Below are 19051 nucleotides of genomic sequence, written 5' to 3'. Positions count from 1 at the left end.
CTGGTAACAAATTTAGTATTAGCTAAATTTGTTATGCTGTATTTATATCATGGAATATTATAAGGCTATTCTTAAAAGTGCATTGTTATATTTATTGATCTAGAAGGATATTCCTATTAAATGAAAATGTACAAATAGCATAGTAATATGAATAGCATGACACTATTTTTAGAAAAAAGTTCAATCTATATATAAACTAAAAATGGCATGAGAGAAGATAGTTTAACTTTAATTTCTTCATTTGATTGAGGTTGTTGTAGGGTGGAATGAGGTTATTAATTTCATTTTCCTGAAAAATCTCCATATTATTTTACTTCTTATAATGAATATGCATTTTTAAATAAAACTAATGTATTAAAAATCAGTAGTAAAATAAAATAAAACTGACAGGTTTTAGACCCTATTCTTTTTATTTCAATGTAAAGGTTAGAGAAAGATCTAGTCTTTTTTTCCCCCAAATGATTAATAGTTCGAAATACGTTTGTTGAATAATATATTTACTCACTATTTTAAAATGCCATCTTTATCATACATTTAATTCCATATTTATTTAAATTTATTTTCAAATCTTCTATTTGTCTTACTGATCTATTTATATGTAAGGCTAGCAGGTTGTTTTAATTACTGTGCTGTGTTTTATATTTTTTTATTAACTAAAACCATTCCTCTGATATTACATTTATTTTCAGAATATCTTAGCTTTTCTTTCCATGTAAAACTAGCTTTGTAAACTGAAAAAAGTACTTTTCAAAATAATTATTGAGCACCATGATGACTATAATAAAATATTAATTTATAATTATTAATGCAAATGTATGCATATCTTACCTCATTCATTTATCAGCAACTAATGTTACTGTAGTTAATGTAACTATTAACTGAATTTTCCAGAATCCAGTCTTTAATTTTAATGTATAACTTCATCGTGATGAATCTGGTTAATGGTAGGATACTAAATTTACTAGTGTCAAAAAAAAAGACTAGAATATTATTTTGAAAATGTCACATCTTAATTAATGTAGTGTGCTGAAATAGATAGATGATGTAACATTGTCTATTGAATCATTAATGCTTATGTAAAATCTGTCTTGTTACTGTTTTGTAATATATGTCTTTGGGACATTTTAGGGTTACATTTTTCCTTTAAATCACAGCCAATACAATATGTACTGGTCACTGCTTTTCTTCATATATGCTTCAGTGGGTGAAGTTTAGGTCTGAAAGCATTTTGTGACTCAAAGCAAATGTTAATCAATTGTAAGTTACAAAGCATAAGCAATATAAAATCTAAAAGTAATGTCAGTATAAGTGAGAAAGGATTTTCATTATACATCTTAAGTCAATTTTATATGAAATAAGTAACAGAATATTGTTTGTGGTTGTCTGTATGTATATACATGTCCTTGTAAATATTTTTAAAATTGAAAGTGTTGTGAAAACAAACTGGTGATATGAAATCTATATATATACATATGTAAATTAAACTGGAATCACTACTTTTTCTTTATTAATCTCAAGACAAAGAAAAATCTGTATAAAGAAACACATAAGATACTAGATAGGATTATTTTCTAATATTAATAAGTAAAAATTAATGTAACAGAATCTAGACCAAAAGGAACTTTAGTCTAACTAGACATCTCATTGGATAGAAAAGAAATTTGAAACCCAGCAAGGCTAACTGATTTATTCCAGATTATACATCTCCTTGATAGTGTAACTGAATTTTCTAGTCCAGTATGTTTTTGGCTGTATCACACTATACTATCTATAGGATTAAAGCATGTATATTAAGAACTAGTATTAAAATATAAAGGGCTAGATAAATAATGTTTTCTATCATGACAAAATTTTGTGAGTACTATTAACATCTTGAATATTGGATAAAAAGGATAATGTAATTGACTTCGTAATAAAGAAATTTGTGTTTTGATTTTTGGAAACCTTTGATAAATGGAAGAATTAAAAGTAAATTTTTACAATCAATACTAATTGTATTTTTGAAAGTAAGAGTGGGTTTAATATACTTGAAATGGGGACTGTTTTTGAGAAATCTATTTGTGCCCATCATATAATATAATAACAAACTGTAGTATACATCACAGCACTCTGTCAATTAAGAAATTGCTCATATTTTTGTCAATAAAAAGCAAATTCTCACAAAATATTCTGGCTTCTTTTTTGGCATAGAAAATCGGTGGTGTGAAATTATAGTCTAGTGCTAATGACATAAGTACTCATGTATTTGATATATATTATTATTAAACAATGATCATAAATATATACTTGGAATGCAGACTTTTTAAGAAATCTATTTGTACTCATTACACTCTGTGTGTATATATAAAATATATGTTATGTTCATATGTTTACACAGTGTGTGTATGTTTATAAATATGATATTCAATAACAATCACTGAGTTTATTGTTTTAAATCTTGTTGGGGTTAGATTATTTGATGTGAGATTTAGCTACCACTATCAATGTATGATTTTGCTATTACATATATTTTTATTGGGACTTAACAATTTGATTTCTTTGAATCTTTATACTTTTTTATAATCTTTTTCAAAAATAAGATACCAAACAATAAAAATAAAAATCTCTATAGTTTTTCTCTGTGTTGGCAATTAACCAGTCTATTTTAATCAAATCAGAGAAGGAGCAGTTATCAATTATATCATGAGTAATCAGAAGCATGTGAGATGTAGTTTTGTTCTTTGTATAACATCCTTCAGAAGAGGGAAATATATGAAGTGCAATAATACATCCCAGATACTAAACTTCTATTTCAAACTTCTAGAAACCAAATGCCCTTTAGTATGTAGTATGTGTGTGTGTGTGTCTGTTCAAGTAAAATGAATTATATTTAAGCCATAATTCTGGTTATCTTTAAAAAGATGTACAATTTAATTGGTTGAAAGGACAAATAGTCTTAGTGAAACATGAAATTTATAATATAATAATTACAGAAATTTGAGTAATTTTAAATTTTATATTAACTGCAGGATTTGGTCAATATTAATCTTATTTCACCTTTCAATAATTTATCATACTAAAATAGTCCCATTTTCTTACAAGTTATATAATTTTTACAAGTGATATTATAGAATTCTGCCATTGATTTTTTTTAAACTGTGATGATCATTAGCCTGAAAATCTTTGTTTCTGTATTTGTATTGGTATTTAGATGTAGGTAAACATCCTTGAAGAAAATTATATCACACATTATGGGACATTATTTTACACAAACTCTAGTATACACTAAATAAAATAATCTATTATTTTCTTGTTTCTCTCTTCATATTTCTTAATAACTCACTGGAAATGAAAATATTATACCTCTATAAATTTCTTAGAAAATCTATTATACTTTTTTATTATTTTCTCTGGATGGATAAAGTAGACCTTTACAGTTTTACAACATATATTCACATTATTTAATTTTAATTAGATCATTCAAAACTAAAACGCACTTTATTCTTTTTTCATTTTATAGAAATGTTTGGTTTTTATACTAAAATATAAGTGGTAATAAATAATTCAGTTTCTAGTATTTTATGTATATTCTATTACCTACTTACAGGAAAGGAGTTCAGGTTATACATGATCTCTGACCTTAATAAAATTAAAATTAATAAAAGACACATGTCAGAAAATATATGGCTATTATAAATATATATTAATAAACAGTGATCAAAAGGCTGTTGTACAAAGAGAGAACATTCTAGCATTATGTTTCTAATTAAAATTGGCTAAAGCATTGATAAAGCTATTTAAAGGAAATGTCCTCCAAACAATGATATAAAGTATGAAAGGGATGGATTTTGTTATGGATGAAAGTTTTCTTCCATTTAGCTAGTACAATATAGAGGCAATGATACTGATTCTTCGTGCATATCTAGTGCTTACCAAAAGAGCTCTCACATATTTGATGAATAATTAATTAAATACATGTACACATATACACTAAGTTATTTTGACTAACTCATGGGGAAAATTCTAAGTTCTCAAGCCCATTAAATGAAGAAGGGAGGTTAGGGTACAGAAAATAAGAGGAATAGAAAAAAATTTTTTTTCATTTATACATGTTATATAAGGAATTATGCCACCTTTTACATTGCCCCATGTTTATTTTTTACAGATTAATAGATTGATGATTGTTTTTTGGCTCATACTTTTTTGCTTCTTTCTTACTGTATTTCTTATTTTACTTGCTTTACTTACATAAATTTTATTTAAGAAACATTAAAGCCTTAAACTCATAGACCTAACATTTTAAGAAAACACTTTTAGGGACAAAAAGTCTAAGAAGGAGTAGAGTGTGGACTTAAGTTCATTAAATCTACTCTATATTGCATAATGAACTTATCGATCTTAAGGCATCTTATCGATGCTAAGTTTTTTAAAATGCATAATATAAATATGACTAATGAATAAGGAATTTGTATCTGCATTTCTCAAGTGATAAAACTGAGGCTAAAAGATACTACATTTCCTCCCAATCATATTGCGTGTATGTGGTCTAACCAGGACTCAAATCCAGGACTTTATGACTCCAAAGCCCATGCCTATGTGTTGAGGGTGGGGGTGTGTGAGTGTGTGTGTGTGCGTGTGTGTGTTTTCCAGTTTAATGTCTTTGGGTCAGAAAAAAATTATTGTCTATAAGAATGATTACTAATTTCCTTATACATTTAGGTTTAAATTATATTCATTAAGCTAAATTTATAGTTTTAAACACTAATCATATTGTATTAATATAGAACTTATCCAAAATCTAGCATATGTAAAACATAAAAAGAGGATTTTTCAGAATAAAACTAAACAAACTTATTATTTTGTCCCTATAAGAATATGAGTGCTATGAGGGCAGGAATTTTTGTGTGTCTTGTTCATGATACGTCTACAGTCTCCTTTGCCAAATATCTGAAGTGGTGATAATTGAAGGATGGTGACAGTTTGACAGAAAGAGTGTTCCTTGAACCTATATTTTCCCTATGTGCTCCTAGAAACATTTTCTGTTCAATTAATGTACATCAGTACGTTCACCATTATATAGCTCAAGCCAGAAATATAAGTAATGTTAATTCACCCTTCTCACACATGCAAACTTATTGAAGTTTAGCCCAAGTATTTTTTTAAATGCAACAGATTGGAGTTTATCTTGGAAGGGTGCTTCCATCTGTGAAAACTGTCATTGGAAGAAGGAAGAACACTTTAAAATAAATCCACCAGCTGTATTGATAATCTCGTAGTGATATGAAGGGTTGAATATGATAGGACTATTTGTTAAATTAGTTATACCATATGACAGGATAGCTGGCTTGTGAGTTTTTCAGTTCTTGATAATGACTTTAAAAAAATCATTAAATTGTAGAGGAATGACACTAATGAAGTTTGAAGCTATAATTTTAAAATAAAAAGCAAAGAATTAAAGTTATTTTAAAATTAACTCACCTAAATGGCACATGCTGTGCCTAAGAACATACTTTAAAAAATCCAAGGACTAATATAAAATTTAACACCTTCAAAATAGAAGTAAATTAATGGGCTACTAAACATTCAATGCCTATATTTTTGTGTCTTTTGAAAACAATAAACCTTTCAAACATCAATTTTGTCGTTTAGATTTTTGTTAAAAGAGGGGATGATAGTCCTCAGGCTTTTTATAAAAAATAAGTCTGTACCCAAAAGATCATATGTTTCTCTTGTATCCTTCCTAACATAGCCCTGTACATTTTTCTTCACACGATGGAATACTAAAATTCTTGTGACTGATTGAATAACATGAAGAAAACAGTTGAAGTGGTGTGTATTTTCTAGAAGGAGACTGCTGGGGTACCTATAAAGTACCCTTCTAAATTTAAATTTTCTAGCATTTGCTTTTAAAAAGGTTGAAGAGCTCACAGAACAGAAATCAAACCTCTTGTGTAGAAGGAGGACTTAAGAAATCTTCCCACTTGCTATGAGAGAAAAAATTGATATTGATCTTGATGTTCTCTATGGGAAGAGTTGAGGAAGTGTTCTCTTTCTAATAGGTTTCTGAATGTCTTTGACTCAGAGTACCCAGATCCTTAAACAATGGAGTTATCTATCTACCATTATTTCAAATTTATCTGTAAGAGATGGATTGCAAAGATGACTTCTGCTTCAAAACCATGCTTCTATATTCTGTGATACATGCTGATGCTTTCCTTTTTTCAGGCATCATTATGTAATCTCTCTTAAACTCTCCATCTTTCCTTTTCCTTTCTGACAATTTCTGCATCATCCATTCAAGCATTTTCCTAGTTAGTTTCTTAATACTGGAACCCTTCAATTAAAAAGCTTCAATTAAACACTAAACCCTTAGCTTGGCAGTCAGGATTCTCCATAATTTGGTCCAAGCCCATTTTTCAAATATAGCCTCTCATCATCTTTTCCTAAGTGAATGAATTACTCCAGCTAAATTGCCAAGTCATTACACCAAGACCTATTCTGTACTTTCTTGAATATGTACTCATATCAATACAGAGTGATTCCGATGTCATTCTCTCTTATTTCTTACCCTTGTTACACCCAGAATAATTCTGGCTGCCACCCATTTAAGCTGATGCCGGACAGCTTAACCTGAAATGGCTTCTTACTCTGAGGTTAAAGCATCATGATGCCAGGGAGTATATGTTTGTTTGGTTTTTTAATACACATAATGCTTTATATTTAAAAGACATTGAATAAATCCTTATTAACTTTTAACAATTTTAAATCTCCCTACCAGTTTTATTTTGGTGAAAGGGTTATACTTGGAAAATGAGAGTGTTGGAGAATTATTAGACAATTTCATGGCCATTGGTATGCAGTGGATCAGGCTCTAGTGGTTTAACAGATACAGCAAATCATGAGCCATAAGTATAATTTTAAATATTTTATTTGTTGCCATGATTCAAATGTGTCTCTTTCTCTTCTTGTGTTACCATTTTATGTGAAATCTTGGCACTCAATTTGGGGCTCATGAAACAATCAATATTCTTGTGGAAAGATCCTTATGTGTTAAATTGTATTATATTCTTTCTTTGCTTTTTCCTCCCAAATATCCTTAAAAGTGATCTACCAATTATGGATCACATTTTTTTCATGATACTGTTTTTATGTAACAAGGACACTTCTAATTATGCAATGGGATTTTTAGTCAGTGAGTTAGTCAATAAATATTTGTTAATCAATCATGTCAAATATCTGAGATGTCAAGTAAGAGGAGGAAAGAATACTGACCTATGACTTTGAGATTATCTCTAGCAGTGATTAACTGCTCAATTGCATGTACTAAGTGGGATCAGTGGGCTTAAGCAGGAACTAAGAATCTTTGCTTAGGAATAGTCTGATTAATTTTAACTTAGTAATTGTTAATTTTGGTCATTGTTAAGTAAAATTATCCAAAACCAGAAATTAAGGCCAAGGAGATAACCATATCCCTTTTAGCATACTAAAATATTGTTTAAATACAAGGGTATACTTAAATATTATTTAGTATTCTAGGAGAAAGAACCATTGGCTGATTCTGCTGTTTTATATTAAAAGTTTAGACTGTGAATTTACATGTTAATTTGTATATTTGTATCTAGTAGAGATGAAAATGATTTCTTTTCAGGAGAAAAATGACTCCAAAAGTTTTGTTTTATTGCCCTCTGTGACATTGCCCAGTTTTGCATCTAATCTAGCTATCTCATCCCACTATTTTTTATTAGGTTGCCTGTATAATTCTCAGTACCTCAAATGTACTTTTTAAAATATAAAACTTTATTGAGATATAGTTTACCTCCCATATCTTTGCTCCTATAAATGAACTTGACAATTTGAGGATGTCAAGAATGTTTGTAGAACTGTAACCATCACCATAATCAATTTGAAACTATTTCTAGCACCCTTAAGAGAAACCCTATACCTATTAGCAGTCAAATCTCCATTTCCTCTTAGACCCTGAGCCCCAGAAAACCACTAATATGTTTTCCATCTCTACAGTTTTGCCTATAATGGATGTTTTATATAAATGGAATCATATTATGTATGGTTTATTGTGAATGACTTCTTTCACTTAGCATAATCTTTTCAAAGTTCATCCATGTTGAATGCATTCATCATTACTTCATTTCTTTTTATTTCCCCAAAACAGCCACCTGTATGAATATATCACATTTTATTTAGCTAGTCATGAGTTGATGGGCAGTTGGGTTGTTTTTCCATTTTAGCTATTATGAACTATGCTGCTATGAACATTAATGTACAAGGTATTCCATAGGCTTATGTTTTCAGTTCTCTTGGGTGTACACTGAAGAATGGAATTGCTTGGTCATATAGTAAGTTAAACTCTATTTTTAACCTTACGAGGAACTGCCAAATGCTTTTTCAAAGCAGCTACAGCATTTTCCAATCCCATCAGCACTGTATGAGGGTTCTAATTTTTTGGCATCATCACCAGAAGTTTTTATTGTTTGCCTTTTTGACTACAGCCATCAAGTGGGTGAAAAGTGCTATTCATTGTCATTTTGCTTTGCATTTCTCTGATGGCTAATGAGTATGAGCATATTTTATTATGCTTATTGGCCATTTGGATATCTTATTTGAAGAAATGTATATTCTAATGCATTGATCATTTTAAATTGGATTGTCTTTTTATTATTGAACTATGTTTCTTTAAATATTCTAGATACAAATCCTTTATCACATACATGATTTGCAAATATTTTCTCCCATTCAGTGGGTTTTTTCTTTTGTTGCTGTGCTTTTGGTGTCTTATCTAAGAAATCATTGCCCAATCCAATGTCATAAATATTTACTCCTATGTTGTCTTCTAAGATGTTTATTGGTTTATTCCTTACATTTATATCTATAATCTACTTTTAGTTCATTTTTGTGTATGGTGTGAGTTGGGGTCAACCTTCATTCTTTGCTATGTGGATATTCAGTTATTTTAGCATCATTTATTGAACTGAATATTATTTTCCATTGAATTGCTTTGGAATCCTTTTCAAAAATTAATTGAACATACAAGCTTCTATGTAGAATCTTAAATCTGTCACATTAATCTGTGTGTTTATACTTATGTTAATACCACAATATCTTGGTTATTGCTTCTTTGTATTCAGTTTTGAAATCAGGAAGTGTGAATCCTCCAACTTCATTCTTACTTTGCATGGTTGTTTTAGCATTTTGGATGCCTTGGATTTTCCTTTGAATTTTAGGATCAGCTTGTCAGTTTTTGCAAAGAAGTCAGCTGGGATTTTAATAGGGATTACATTGAAGCTTTGGATAAATTTGAGGAGTATCATAACCAAGAAGAATTTACGACAAGATGTATTAATAGTTAGATGCTTTCTGAATGGAAACTATTTATAGGACCTCTGTCTTTTAAATTTGAATTTTCTAAAATTGATTATTTTTCAATACACTATGTATTGAATATTCCTATAAGTCAAATACTCTGCTAGTTTTGAGTGGATTGTTCCTGATAGTAAATAATCTTGTAACCTATTAATCTTATACACATCTTGATCTTCAATTCAATTACTTAATATAATAAATGTCATAATTTAGATGTTTAAGACATATTGTCATATATTATAATTTTATTTTATATTATTTTTGCAGAACTATTATGGAGCTGCTAAGATGATTTTTTCTGACAACCCACTTGGTCTCACTTGTGGAATGGTATGCCCAACCTCTGATCTTTGTGTAGGTGGATGCAATTTATATGCCACTGAAGAGGGACCAATTAATATTGGTGGATTGCAGCAATTTGCTACTGAGGTATGTAAAATGTATACATGGTGCCCCCTCCCCCAAGCACAAAGATGTTAAAATAACTTTAATGCTCAGTGCTCTGTTGATACCCAATATTTTTAGTGTGATACACAGCTAAAGTATAAGTGTTTAGTGCAACAAGCAGTATTTTTATTCAACAGCTTGGCTACAAAAATGAAAGTTTATAAAACCATATGTCAAATTAGTTGCAATCCCAGCAGGTTATTAAAATACTTTGACTGAAAGTATATAAATTAGATGATCTGAAAATAGAACTTATTCATTAACTTTACATTGAAGTGTTTCAAAGAGACCCTGTTATGAAAAGGCTATCTTCCTTAACTGATTCTCTTGAATCATTACAGCTTGCAATACAGCATTTTTTGTAATATTCTTTGAGTAACAGAGGTTAGAGAATTTTTGAAATCTCTGAAACTGAGTAATATTCTTTAACAGCATTAAGAAAATCATTAGATTTTGTGAATTGACAGATTGGAAGAAAATCTCTTACTTGAATAAAAATTTATAATGGAATAAAATGAAAGTATATTTTTACTATTTATTCTATAGCTTTTGTCCTGACTTTCTCTTATGAATCCTTCGTAAATGACATTGATTCTCTGAGACACCCTTGTGCTCTCTGTGGTCTCCTATTTGAAATCAACAAGTAGGTCAATTCCCATGTATCATTTAAATGATCAGCTTATATGGAGGTTATAGTAAAATTTTTTAATCTTTGGGGTCTGTTGGCTAGAAGGCTGAATTAAATGCTTGTCAACACTAGATATTTAGTTAATGACTTACCTATCTGGTTTTGTCAACTTAGGCACAATGTATTCTTTCCTTTTGGGACCCTTCCCCTATTCCTCAAGCTTATGTCTCACATTGCTTTTAGTAATAAATCAGAGTTATTCTCTTCCTGCTTCCTGACAGGTTAATTCTAAGGAAGGACTCCTGAGAATAAGAAAGTAGAAACAATTTGAGGTTGTGAGTTGTTGCAATAAATTTTTGGATTTAATTCTTTTTCTTACCAAAATCAAAATTGCATTAGGCTTACCTGACCATTGCATGGTATGATCTTTACAAGCTGTGAAAATCCTTAGTTGATGTAGAAGATTCATTTGAATTCCTCTCCATCTTTCTTTTGGGACCCATTGCCTCTTCATTAAATCGGGGCAACCTTGCGCAGGATCCTGTAAGTGAAAAAGGTCACACACGTTGTGTATTACCTAACACAACATTTCAAAACAAAGTGAATTCAAATGATATAATTTGTCAGTGACTTTGATATGAGACACAGAAAGAGAGGGAGTGAGGGAGAGAGAGGGAGAGAGAGAGAGAGAGAGAGAGAGAGAGAGAGAGAGAGAGAGAGAGAGAGAGAGAGAGAAAGAGAAAGAGAAAGAAAGAGAAAGAAATACTACCCCTCTGGGAACTATACTCTCTGGGAGCACTGTCCCTTTGAGAACTCTTACTTGGTTTTACCACTGTTCCCAAAGCAGAGTGTATTTACTTAAGACAGAGTTTACACATGTATCTTCACTGCTGTACAGAATTCATTAGAAACTCACTAAAATTTGAGAGTGACCCCACTTAAGACTTTCCATAAATATCACCTAATGAAGAGTTGTGCATAGATTGGGACTACAATAAATGGATTTTAAGCAAATCAAGGAATTTAGAATAAGAATGTATCTTCCTACTCCATTGCAATTATACTTTGTACAACTGTGGTTTCAATATCTAATCATAAATAAAAACGCCCCTGTGGGAACTACCTAGAAAGGCTTTCCATCCATTTTTTTTTAGGGTGGTCAGTTAGGGTGAATTGTTTTAGAAATCCCTGTATTCCCTAGGTCAAAGTGTGGTTTACTTAAATGTATCTAACTGTCAAAGTTGTTATGGAGGTAAGCAAAACATGAGTAGCATATTGAATGAATATCAGTGAAAAAAAGTATGAAGTGCAAAATATTATTTTTTTTCAAACTACTAACCTGTTGATATGAGTATTTAAGTTGAAGTGCAACATGATATAAATAATTTTATGTTTTGATTGTTCGATAAAACAATGATTGATTTTTGACCTTTAAAGAAAGCAAATCTGTTTTTCAACCAAATTAAGCAAAGGTTAGCAAAGCAGAATAAAATGGTATGATATTTTTCAAAATTGTTTTTCCTATAACTTATAAATTATTTTGAAAATATCAACTCAGTAGTCTGCCATTATTGGTTAGGTCCACATCTTATATTTCTCCTTTTGAAGACAAGTATGTGATTTGGAGGGATTATAGTGTAAAAAGGAATAAATCACACAAAAGATAGCTTGCAATAGAATAAGGACACTAGCTGTTTTTATTTGGTCCTGAGTTGTCATTACTATTCAACACTTTGCTATTTCCACATCTGCAGTGTGAAGACTCTAACCTTGCTTCATACACTTTTGTGTCCGTGTAATAAATAGGCTATAGGGATGATTATGACTCTTTGTAGAAGGCAGTTTTTCCTAGTAATAATATGGTAAGCCTATGATAATACTGCTTCAACAAAATAACTTGGAAATAATAGTTTGGTGTAGATTTCCTCACTCTCATAAGGGTTTTTATATTTTTCTGTACAATTATAACCCTTGAAAATTTTACTTTGAAAAGCATTTGATTATTTCTTTGAATTTTAAATAAATAATATATTTATTACATTTCATAGATCAACTAGACTCTCATTGCCTCTCAAATTTAATTAATGAATCATGCAAAATAAGAAAGAAATGAGAATGCATTTTTCTACCCATTGCCTAAAGTTTTAAAACATAATTTTGGAACCAGAGAAGACCCTGTATAGCAAAATCAATCCTAGGCAATAAAAACAAAATAGGAGGTATCAATTTACCAGACTTCGAACTAAACTATAAGGCTGTAGTAATTAAAATAGCTTGTTACTGGCACAAGAACAGGGACATTGACCAGTGGAACAGAACCGAGAACCCAGATATAAAACCATTCTCATGTAGCTAACTAATCTTTGACAAAGCAGACAAAAACATTCACTGGGGAAAAGAATCCTTATTCAATAAATGGTTCTGAGAAAACTGGATAGCCACATGTAGAAGACTGAAAGAAGACCCACACCTTTCACCTCTTACAAAAATCAACTCACGCTGGGTAACACACCTTAGGTGTGAAACTATTAGAATTCTAGAGGAAAATGTTGGAAATACTCTTCTAGACATTGGCCTAGGCAAAGAATTTATGAAAAAGACCCCAAAGGCAATCACGGCAGCAACAAAAATAAATAAATGGGACCTGATCAAATAAAAAAGCTTCTGTACAGCCAAAGAAACTGTAAAGAGAGCAAACAGACAACCCACAGAATGGGAGAAAATTTTCACAATCTACACATCCGATAAAGGGCTGATAACTAGAATTTATTTAGAACTCAGGAAAATCAGCAAGGAAAAATCAAACAACCCTATCAAAAAATGGGCAAAGAACATGAACAGAAATTTTTCAAAAGAAGACATAATGTGTGCGGTGTGCACCACCTGAGGATTGGACACGCTTGAATCTCTGGCACGATGGCAGGGAGGGAGAGGTGGCAGGGGCAATATTTGTAACCCTAACAATATTTGTACCCCCATAATATGATGAAATAAAGGGGGGAAGAAAGTAGATACCCTACAAAATAATGCTGCAAAGAAGACAGAAAACCAAACTATGGGTTATTAATACAGGCTCCTTTAGCTCATCTGACATTGTGGTTACTTCTGTAAAAGCCACTTGGAAGATCTTATCCAGAAGAATGTGAGCCCTGTACCTCAGAAGTAAAGACAAGCTGCTGCCAAAAATCAAATTGTACCAGATACTGTGATATCATCGCTGGCAGATAAAATGGGAGAAAATACTTATTAAATCCTGAAGGCTCTCTCTCTCTGTCTGTCTCTCTCTCTCTCTCTCTCTCTCTCTCTCTCACACACACACACACATATGCACACACAAGTCAGAATAATGGCCAACAAACATATGATGAAAAAATGCTCAACAACTCTAATCATCAGGGAAATGCAAATCAAAACTGCAATGAGATATCACCTATCTCCAGTAAGAATGGTCTTTATCAAAAAGTGCCCAAACAATGAATGTTGGTGTGGATGTGGAGAGATAAGAACACTCCTACACTGCTGGTGGGACTGCAAACTTTTTCAACCTCTGTGGAAGCAATATGGAGATACCTTAAAGCGATACAAGTAGATCTACCATTTGATCCAGCAATTCCACTACTGGGCATCTATCCAAAAGATCAAAAGTCACTTTATGAAAAAGACACCTGCACTCTAATGTTTATAGCAGCACAATTTACTATTGCAAAGATGTGGAAACAATCCAAGTGCCCATCAATACATGAGTGGATTAATAAAATGTGTCATATGTATACCATGGAGTACTATTCAGCTTTAAGGAACAATGATGATATGGCACCTCTTGTATTTTCCTGGAAAGAGCTGGAACCCATTCTACTGAGTGAAGTATCTCAAGAATGGAAAAACAAGCACTACATGTATTCACCAGCAAATTGGTATTAACGGATCAACACCTAAGTGGACATATAGGAATAACATTTATCGGGTGTCAGGCAGGTGGGAGGGGGGAGGAGGGGATGGGTATATACAAACACAATGAGTGAGATGTGCAACATTTGGGGGATGATACGCTTGAAGCTCTGACTCAAGGGGGGAGAGGGGGCATGGGCAATATATATAACCTTAACATTTGTACCCCTATTATATGCTGAAATAAAAAAAATAAAACATAATTTTAAATAGAAAATTTGCTATAATCACTTCTTTTCTACCCATAGGAGAACAGAAAGTGTTATGGAGGCAATTTAGAAGATTACAATTTCAAGCTTCTAAAATTTCACTAAACGTTGAAGGGAAATGAAGGCTAGAAAATTAGTACTTGAAATCACTGCCTCAATTCTGAACTTTTAGTAATACACTGGATTATGAAATTGGTATCCAAATATAGTATTTATTTTTTACAAAAAAATATTCCATGAGATTTTTCTATTACCAATTAAATACATGTTTACTTCAGTATATATCTCTTGGAACTTTTCTTTTGTTTAGGTTTTATATTTATAGTTAAGAATGGAACTGACAAATGGAATTCCAGACTAAATCAAATGACTCGTTGAGAAAAGAGTTATCTCTGGACTTTCCCTTAATTGAATATCTTAGCAGATTTTCTTACTATCACCTTTCATTTCACATCACCCAGTTCTAGTTCCATCAGAGTATACTATTTGCAATAATGCAAGAGTTATTCATGTAAATGATAAAAGTTATTTTGTTTTATTTGCTTCCAATTAAACATATATTACATATAAAAACCTAAAGAACTTTATATTTCCTTGCCCAAACACTCTAATTAATTGTTGAGTCTGGTCTAGGTTTTATGTTTCTGAGGAAATATTAGTAGTGGTAAAATTAGTGTGGATTTCTCCATTGAATGTTGAGGTTTGAAAACCTTTTCATGTGTTTATTGATCATTTAGCATCATCATCATTGATTTTATTTTACATTTTTGTTCTGTGACTATATATGTTATGATGGAGTGATCTAATCATATAACACACCTACTCTGAATGTACGTGTGTGTTTATTCTATGGAAAGCCAGTTAACTCACTGCTATTTATTATATATTTTACTGTTCCAAGAGAGATTTGTAATGCCTCTTATTTCATATAGCAAGATTATATGTGTGAATTTGTCTGTTTTTATTGTGGGAGGGATGGAAGCTTATTATTCTTTCACATTGATCTATTTGTGTACCCATTCACTGATAAAAACTGTATTAATTACTATAGTATTTTTAACTGTTTTTTTTATTTCCCCATATAATGGGGGTACAAATTTTAAGGTTTCAAAAAATGCCCTTTCCCCCCTCCCCCCACAAGTCTGAGTTTCCAGAGTGACCATCCCCCAGATGGTGCACATCTCACTCATTGTGTATGTATATACCCACCCCCGTCCCCCCTCCCACCTGCCTAATACCCTATTACTGTAATAACTATGTATCCACTTAGGTGCTGCTCAGTTAATACCAGATTGCTGGTGAGTGCATGTGGTGCTTGTTTTTCCATTCTTGGGATACTTCATTTAGAATAATGGGTTCCAGCTCTAACCAGGAAAATATAATATGTGCTATATCACTGTTGTTTCTTGGAGCTGAATAGTATTCCATGGTATACATATACCGCATTTTATTAATCCACCCTTGGATTGATGGGCACTTGGGCTGTTTCCACAGCCTTGCAATTATGAATTGTGCTTCTGTAAACATTCTAGTGCAGGTGTCTTTTTTGTAGAATGTCATTGGATCTTTTGGATAGATGCCCAGTAATGGGATTGCCGGATCAAATGGTAGATCCACTTGTATTGCTTTAAGGTATCTCCATATTGCTTTCCACAGAGGTTGAACTAGTTTGCAGTCCCACCAGCAGTGTAGGAGTGTTCCTCTCTCTCCGCATTCATACCAGCATTTATTGTTTGGAGACTATAGTAATTAAATCAATCTGGTATTGACATAAAAATAGTAATATCGACCAGTGGAACAGATCTAAGAATCCTGATATAAAACCATCCTCATATATCCATCTAATCTTTGACAAAACAGACAAAAACATACATTGGGGAAAAGAATCCCTTTTCAATAAAGGTACTGGGAAAACTGGATAACCACTTGTAGAAGGCTAATGCAGGACCCACACCTTTCACCTGTCACAAAAATCAACTCATGCTGGATAACAGACTTAAATCTAAGGTATGAAACTATCAAAATTCTAGAGGAAAATGTTGGAAACACTCTCCTAGACATCGGCCTAGGCAAAGAGTTTATGAAGAAGTCCCCAAAGGCAATCACAGTAGCAACAAAAATAAATAAATGGGACATGATCAAACTACAAAGCTTCTGTAACAGCCAAAGAAATAGTCATGAAGGTAAACAGACAACCTACAGAATGGGAGAAAATTTTTGCATCCTACGCATCTGATAAGGGGCTAATAACTAGAATATACTTAGAACTCACGAAAATCAGCAAGAAAAAATCAAATAATCCTATTAAAAAGTGGGCAAAAGACTTGAACAGAAACTTTTCTAAAGAAGACAGAAGAATGGCCAACAAACATATGAAAAAATGCTCAACATTCTAATCATCAGGGAAATGCAAATCAAAACCACAATGAGATATCACTTAACTCCAGAGAGAATGGCCTTTATCAAAAAGTCTCCAAACAATAAATTACTATAGTTTTATAATGTATTTTTACATCTGGTAGGGTTATATTATTCTTGAACTCTTTTTTTCAGAATATTACTGACTATTCCTATGCCTTTATAACATAAACATGAAATTTTTAAGGGTTAAATAAATAATATACTATATCTTTCCAAGGGATTATAAACATTTATTTCTATATTTCATTAAGGGTAGACAAAGTTCAAATCCATCAGTGTTTATAATCCAGTAGAAAATATACTAATACCATTCAAAAAGGCAGGTGTTACAAGACTGCATTAAACAACATTTAATAATTATTTAAATTACATCAACATTTATATTTTGCTTAAATAGTATAATAAATAGTTTGAAAAATTGAAGATGAATAAGGAATGTATTCACTCAAATTAGTATATTATTATTATTTTAATAGGGAAAATCTTACTATTACCATCTTGGATATGGAGGTCATTAAACACCTTAAATCTTTGCATTCTACAGGTACATTTGAGGAGAATATAGAAATATATGTCCTATCTGGAAGACTGGGGTGGATTGCTTGAGCTCAGGGGCTCAAGACCAGCCTGAGTAAAGGCAAGAACCTGTCTCTACAAAAAATAGAAAAATTAGCCATGTACAATGGCACATGCCTATAGTCCCAGCTACTTGGGAGGCTGAGGCAGGAGGATCACTTGAGCCCAGGAGTTTGTGTTTGCAGTGAGCTATTATGACACCACTGCACTCTAGCCGGGGTAACGGAGTAATATTCCATCTAAAAAAAAAAAATGTGTCCTGATGAACACTAGAGTATTTCATGCCCTCTTTCAAACAATGCACTTATGTGATACATCCCATCTATCAAATAGAAAAACAAAGACAATCAAAAAATTAAATGCAGTTCCCAAATTAAAACCAATCATAAAAAATGAGTATTTGTGCATAAACTAAAATGTGAGTTTGAATATACTCTAGCTGTATGTTATTAATATGATGATTGCTTTATAAGTAAGATAACCAAATGACTGAGGTAGGTTGGAGAGTGAATAGCACATTATCAGTAATTAGTCCAGGTACAAACTAGTACCATTCCAGGCAAACTGGCTTCTGTGAACACCCAGTGTATTAAGCCCCAGTAGGTAAGGATTCAGTTAATTAGACAAAACATTTTTTGAGCATTGATTAGAACTAAGTGTTGTAGGCTGCTTCTAAACTATGGGTCCTGAAAAAATACTATAGTTTCCAGGAAATAATAAAAGCCAATAATTGAAATGTTGTAGTATACTGAATTAGACATATGCATTTACACTGGTATTCTTGGACTGATAATCCAGCCTTCATTAATTTTTTGTCATATGCCTTTAGAGGTGATTGGAGCTTAGTGCAAAGGAAAGTATCAGGTAGGGAGAAAAATGTAGAGTTATAATACACTATATTTGTATACCACTTCATTGCATTTTTCTACTCTCTCTCTTTATAATGTTGATATGGCTTGAAGCCTATAAACTAGGTAATGTTTTTCTCATTTTGGACACAAGGAAACTAAGAATCAAAGTGATTAAAAAATCACAGTTAATATTAAATAAATTCCTAGTGTCTTGCACAATGGTAGGCACTTTATTTAGAGCTTGACGAATCCTCAAAGTAACTCTTCAAGTAAATGTTATGATCTCCATTTTATATGTGAGTAACAAGAGGCTCTGTGAAATTAACTAACTTCTACAACCTCACATCTAGTAAGAGACAAATCTAGAATACAAAGCTAGTGCTCTAATTTTCATTATTTCACTAACTCTCACTTGCCTTAGGTAGTATTACTAATCAATAATACAAGTTCAGCATAAAGCCAGGCTTTCTGACTCCATGTTCACAGCAGTCGCTATTGCACCTTGTCGCCTCAGCCACATATGCCTAGTTGCCACACTTCACAACTCCTTGGTTTTGTTAGATATGAAGCAGCTACATTAAACTAGATTGTGTAAGACCAACACATATGGTGTA

General features: G+C 31.8%; 1 protein-coding gene across 1 annotated transcript in view; it reads left to right on the top strand.

The window, feature by feature from the left end:
* The window catches only part of DPYD (dihydropyrimidine dehydrogenase), a 796846-nt gene that overhangs the window by 205557 nt on the left and 572238 nt on the right, over window positions 1–19051 (top strand). Inside the window, exon 5 of the mRNA XM_012791012.3 lies at window positions 9625–9786. Within this exon, the coding sequence (XP_012646466.1) occupies window positions 9625–9786 (162 nt within the window). The remainder of the gene's footprint in view (window positions 1–9624; window positions 9787–19051) is intronic.

This window comes from Microcebus murinus, chromosome 2, assembly GCF_040939455.1.
Source record: "Microcebus murinus isolate Inina chromosome 2, M.murinus_Inina_mat1.0, whole genome shotgun sequence".
NCBI classification, from domain to species: Eukaryota; Metazoa; Chordata; class Mammalia; order Primates; family Cheirogaleidae; genus Microcebus; species Microcebus murinus.
The sequence above is the reverse complement of the archived record's forward strand: the minus strand, read 5'-3'. Positions and strand labels throughout refer to the sequence as shown.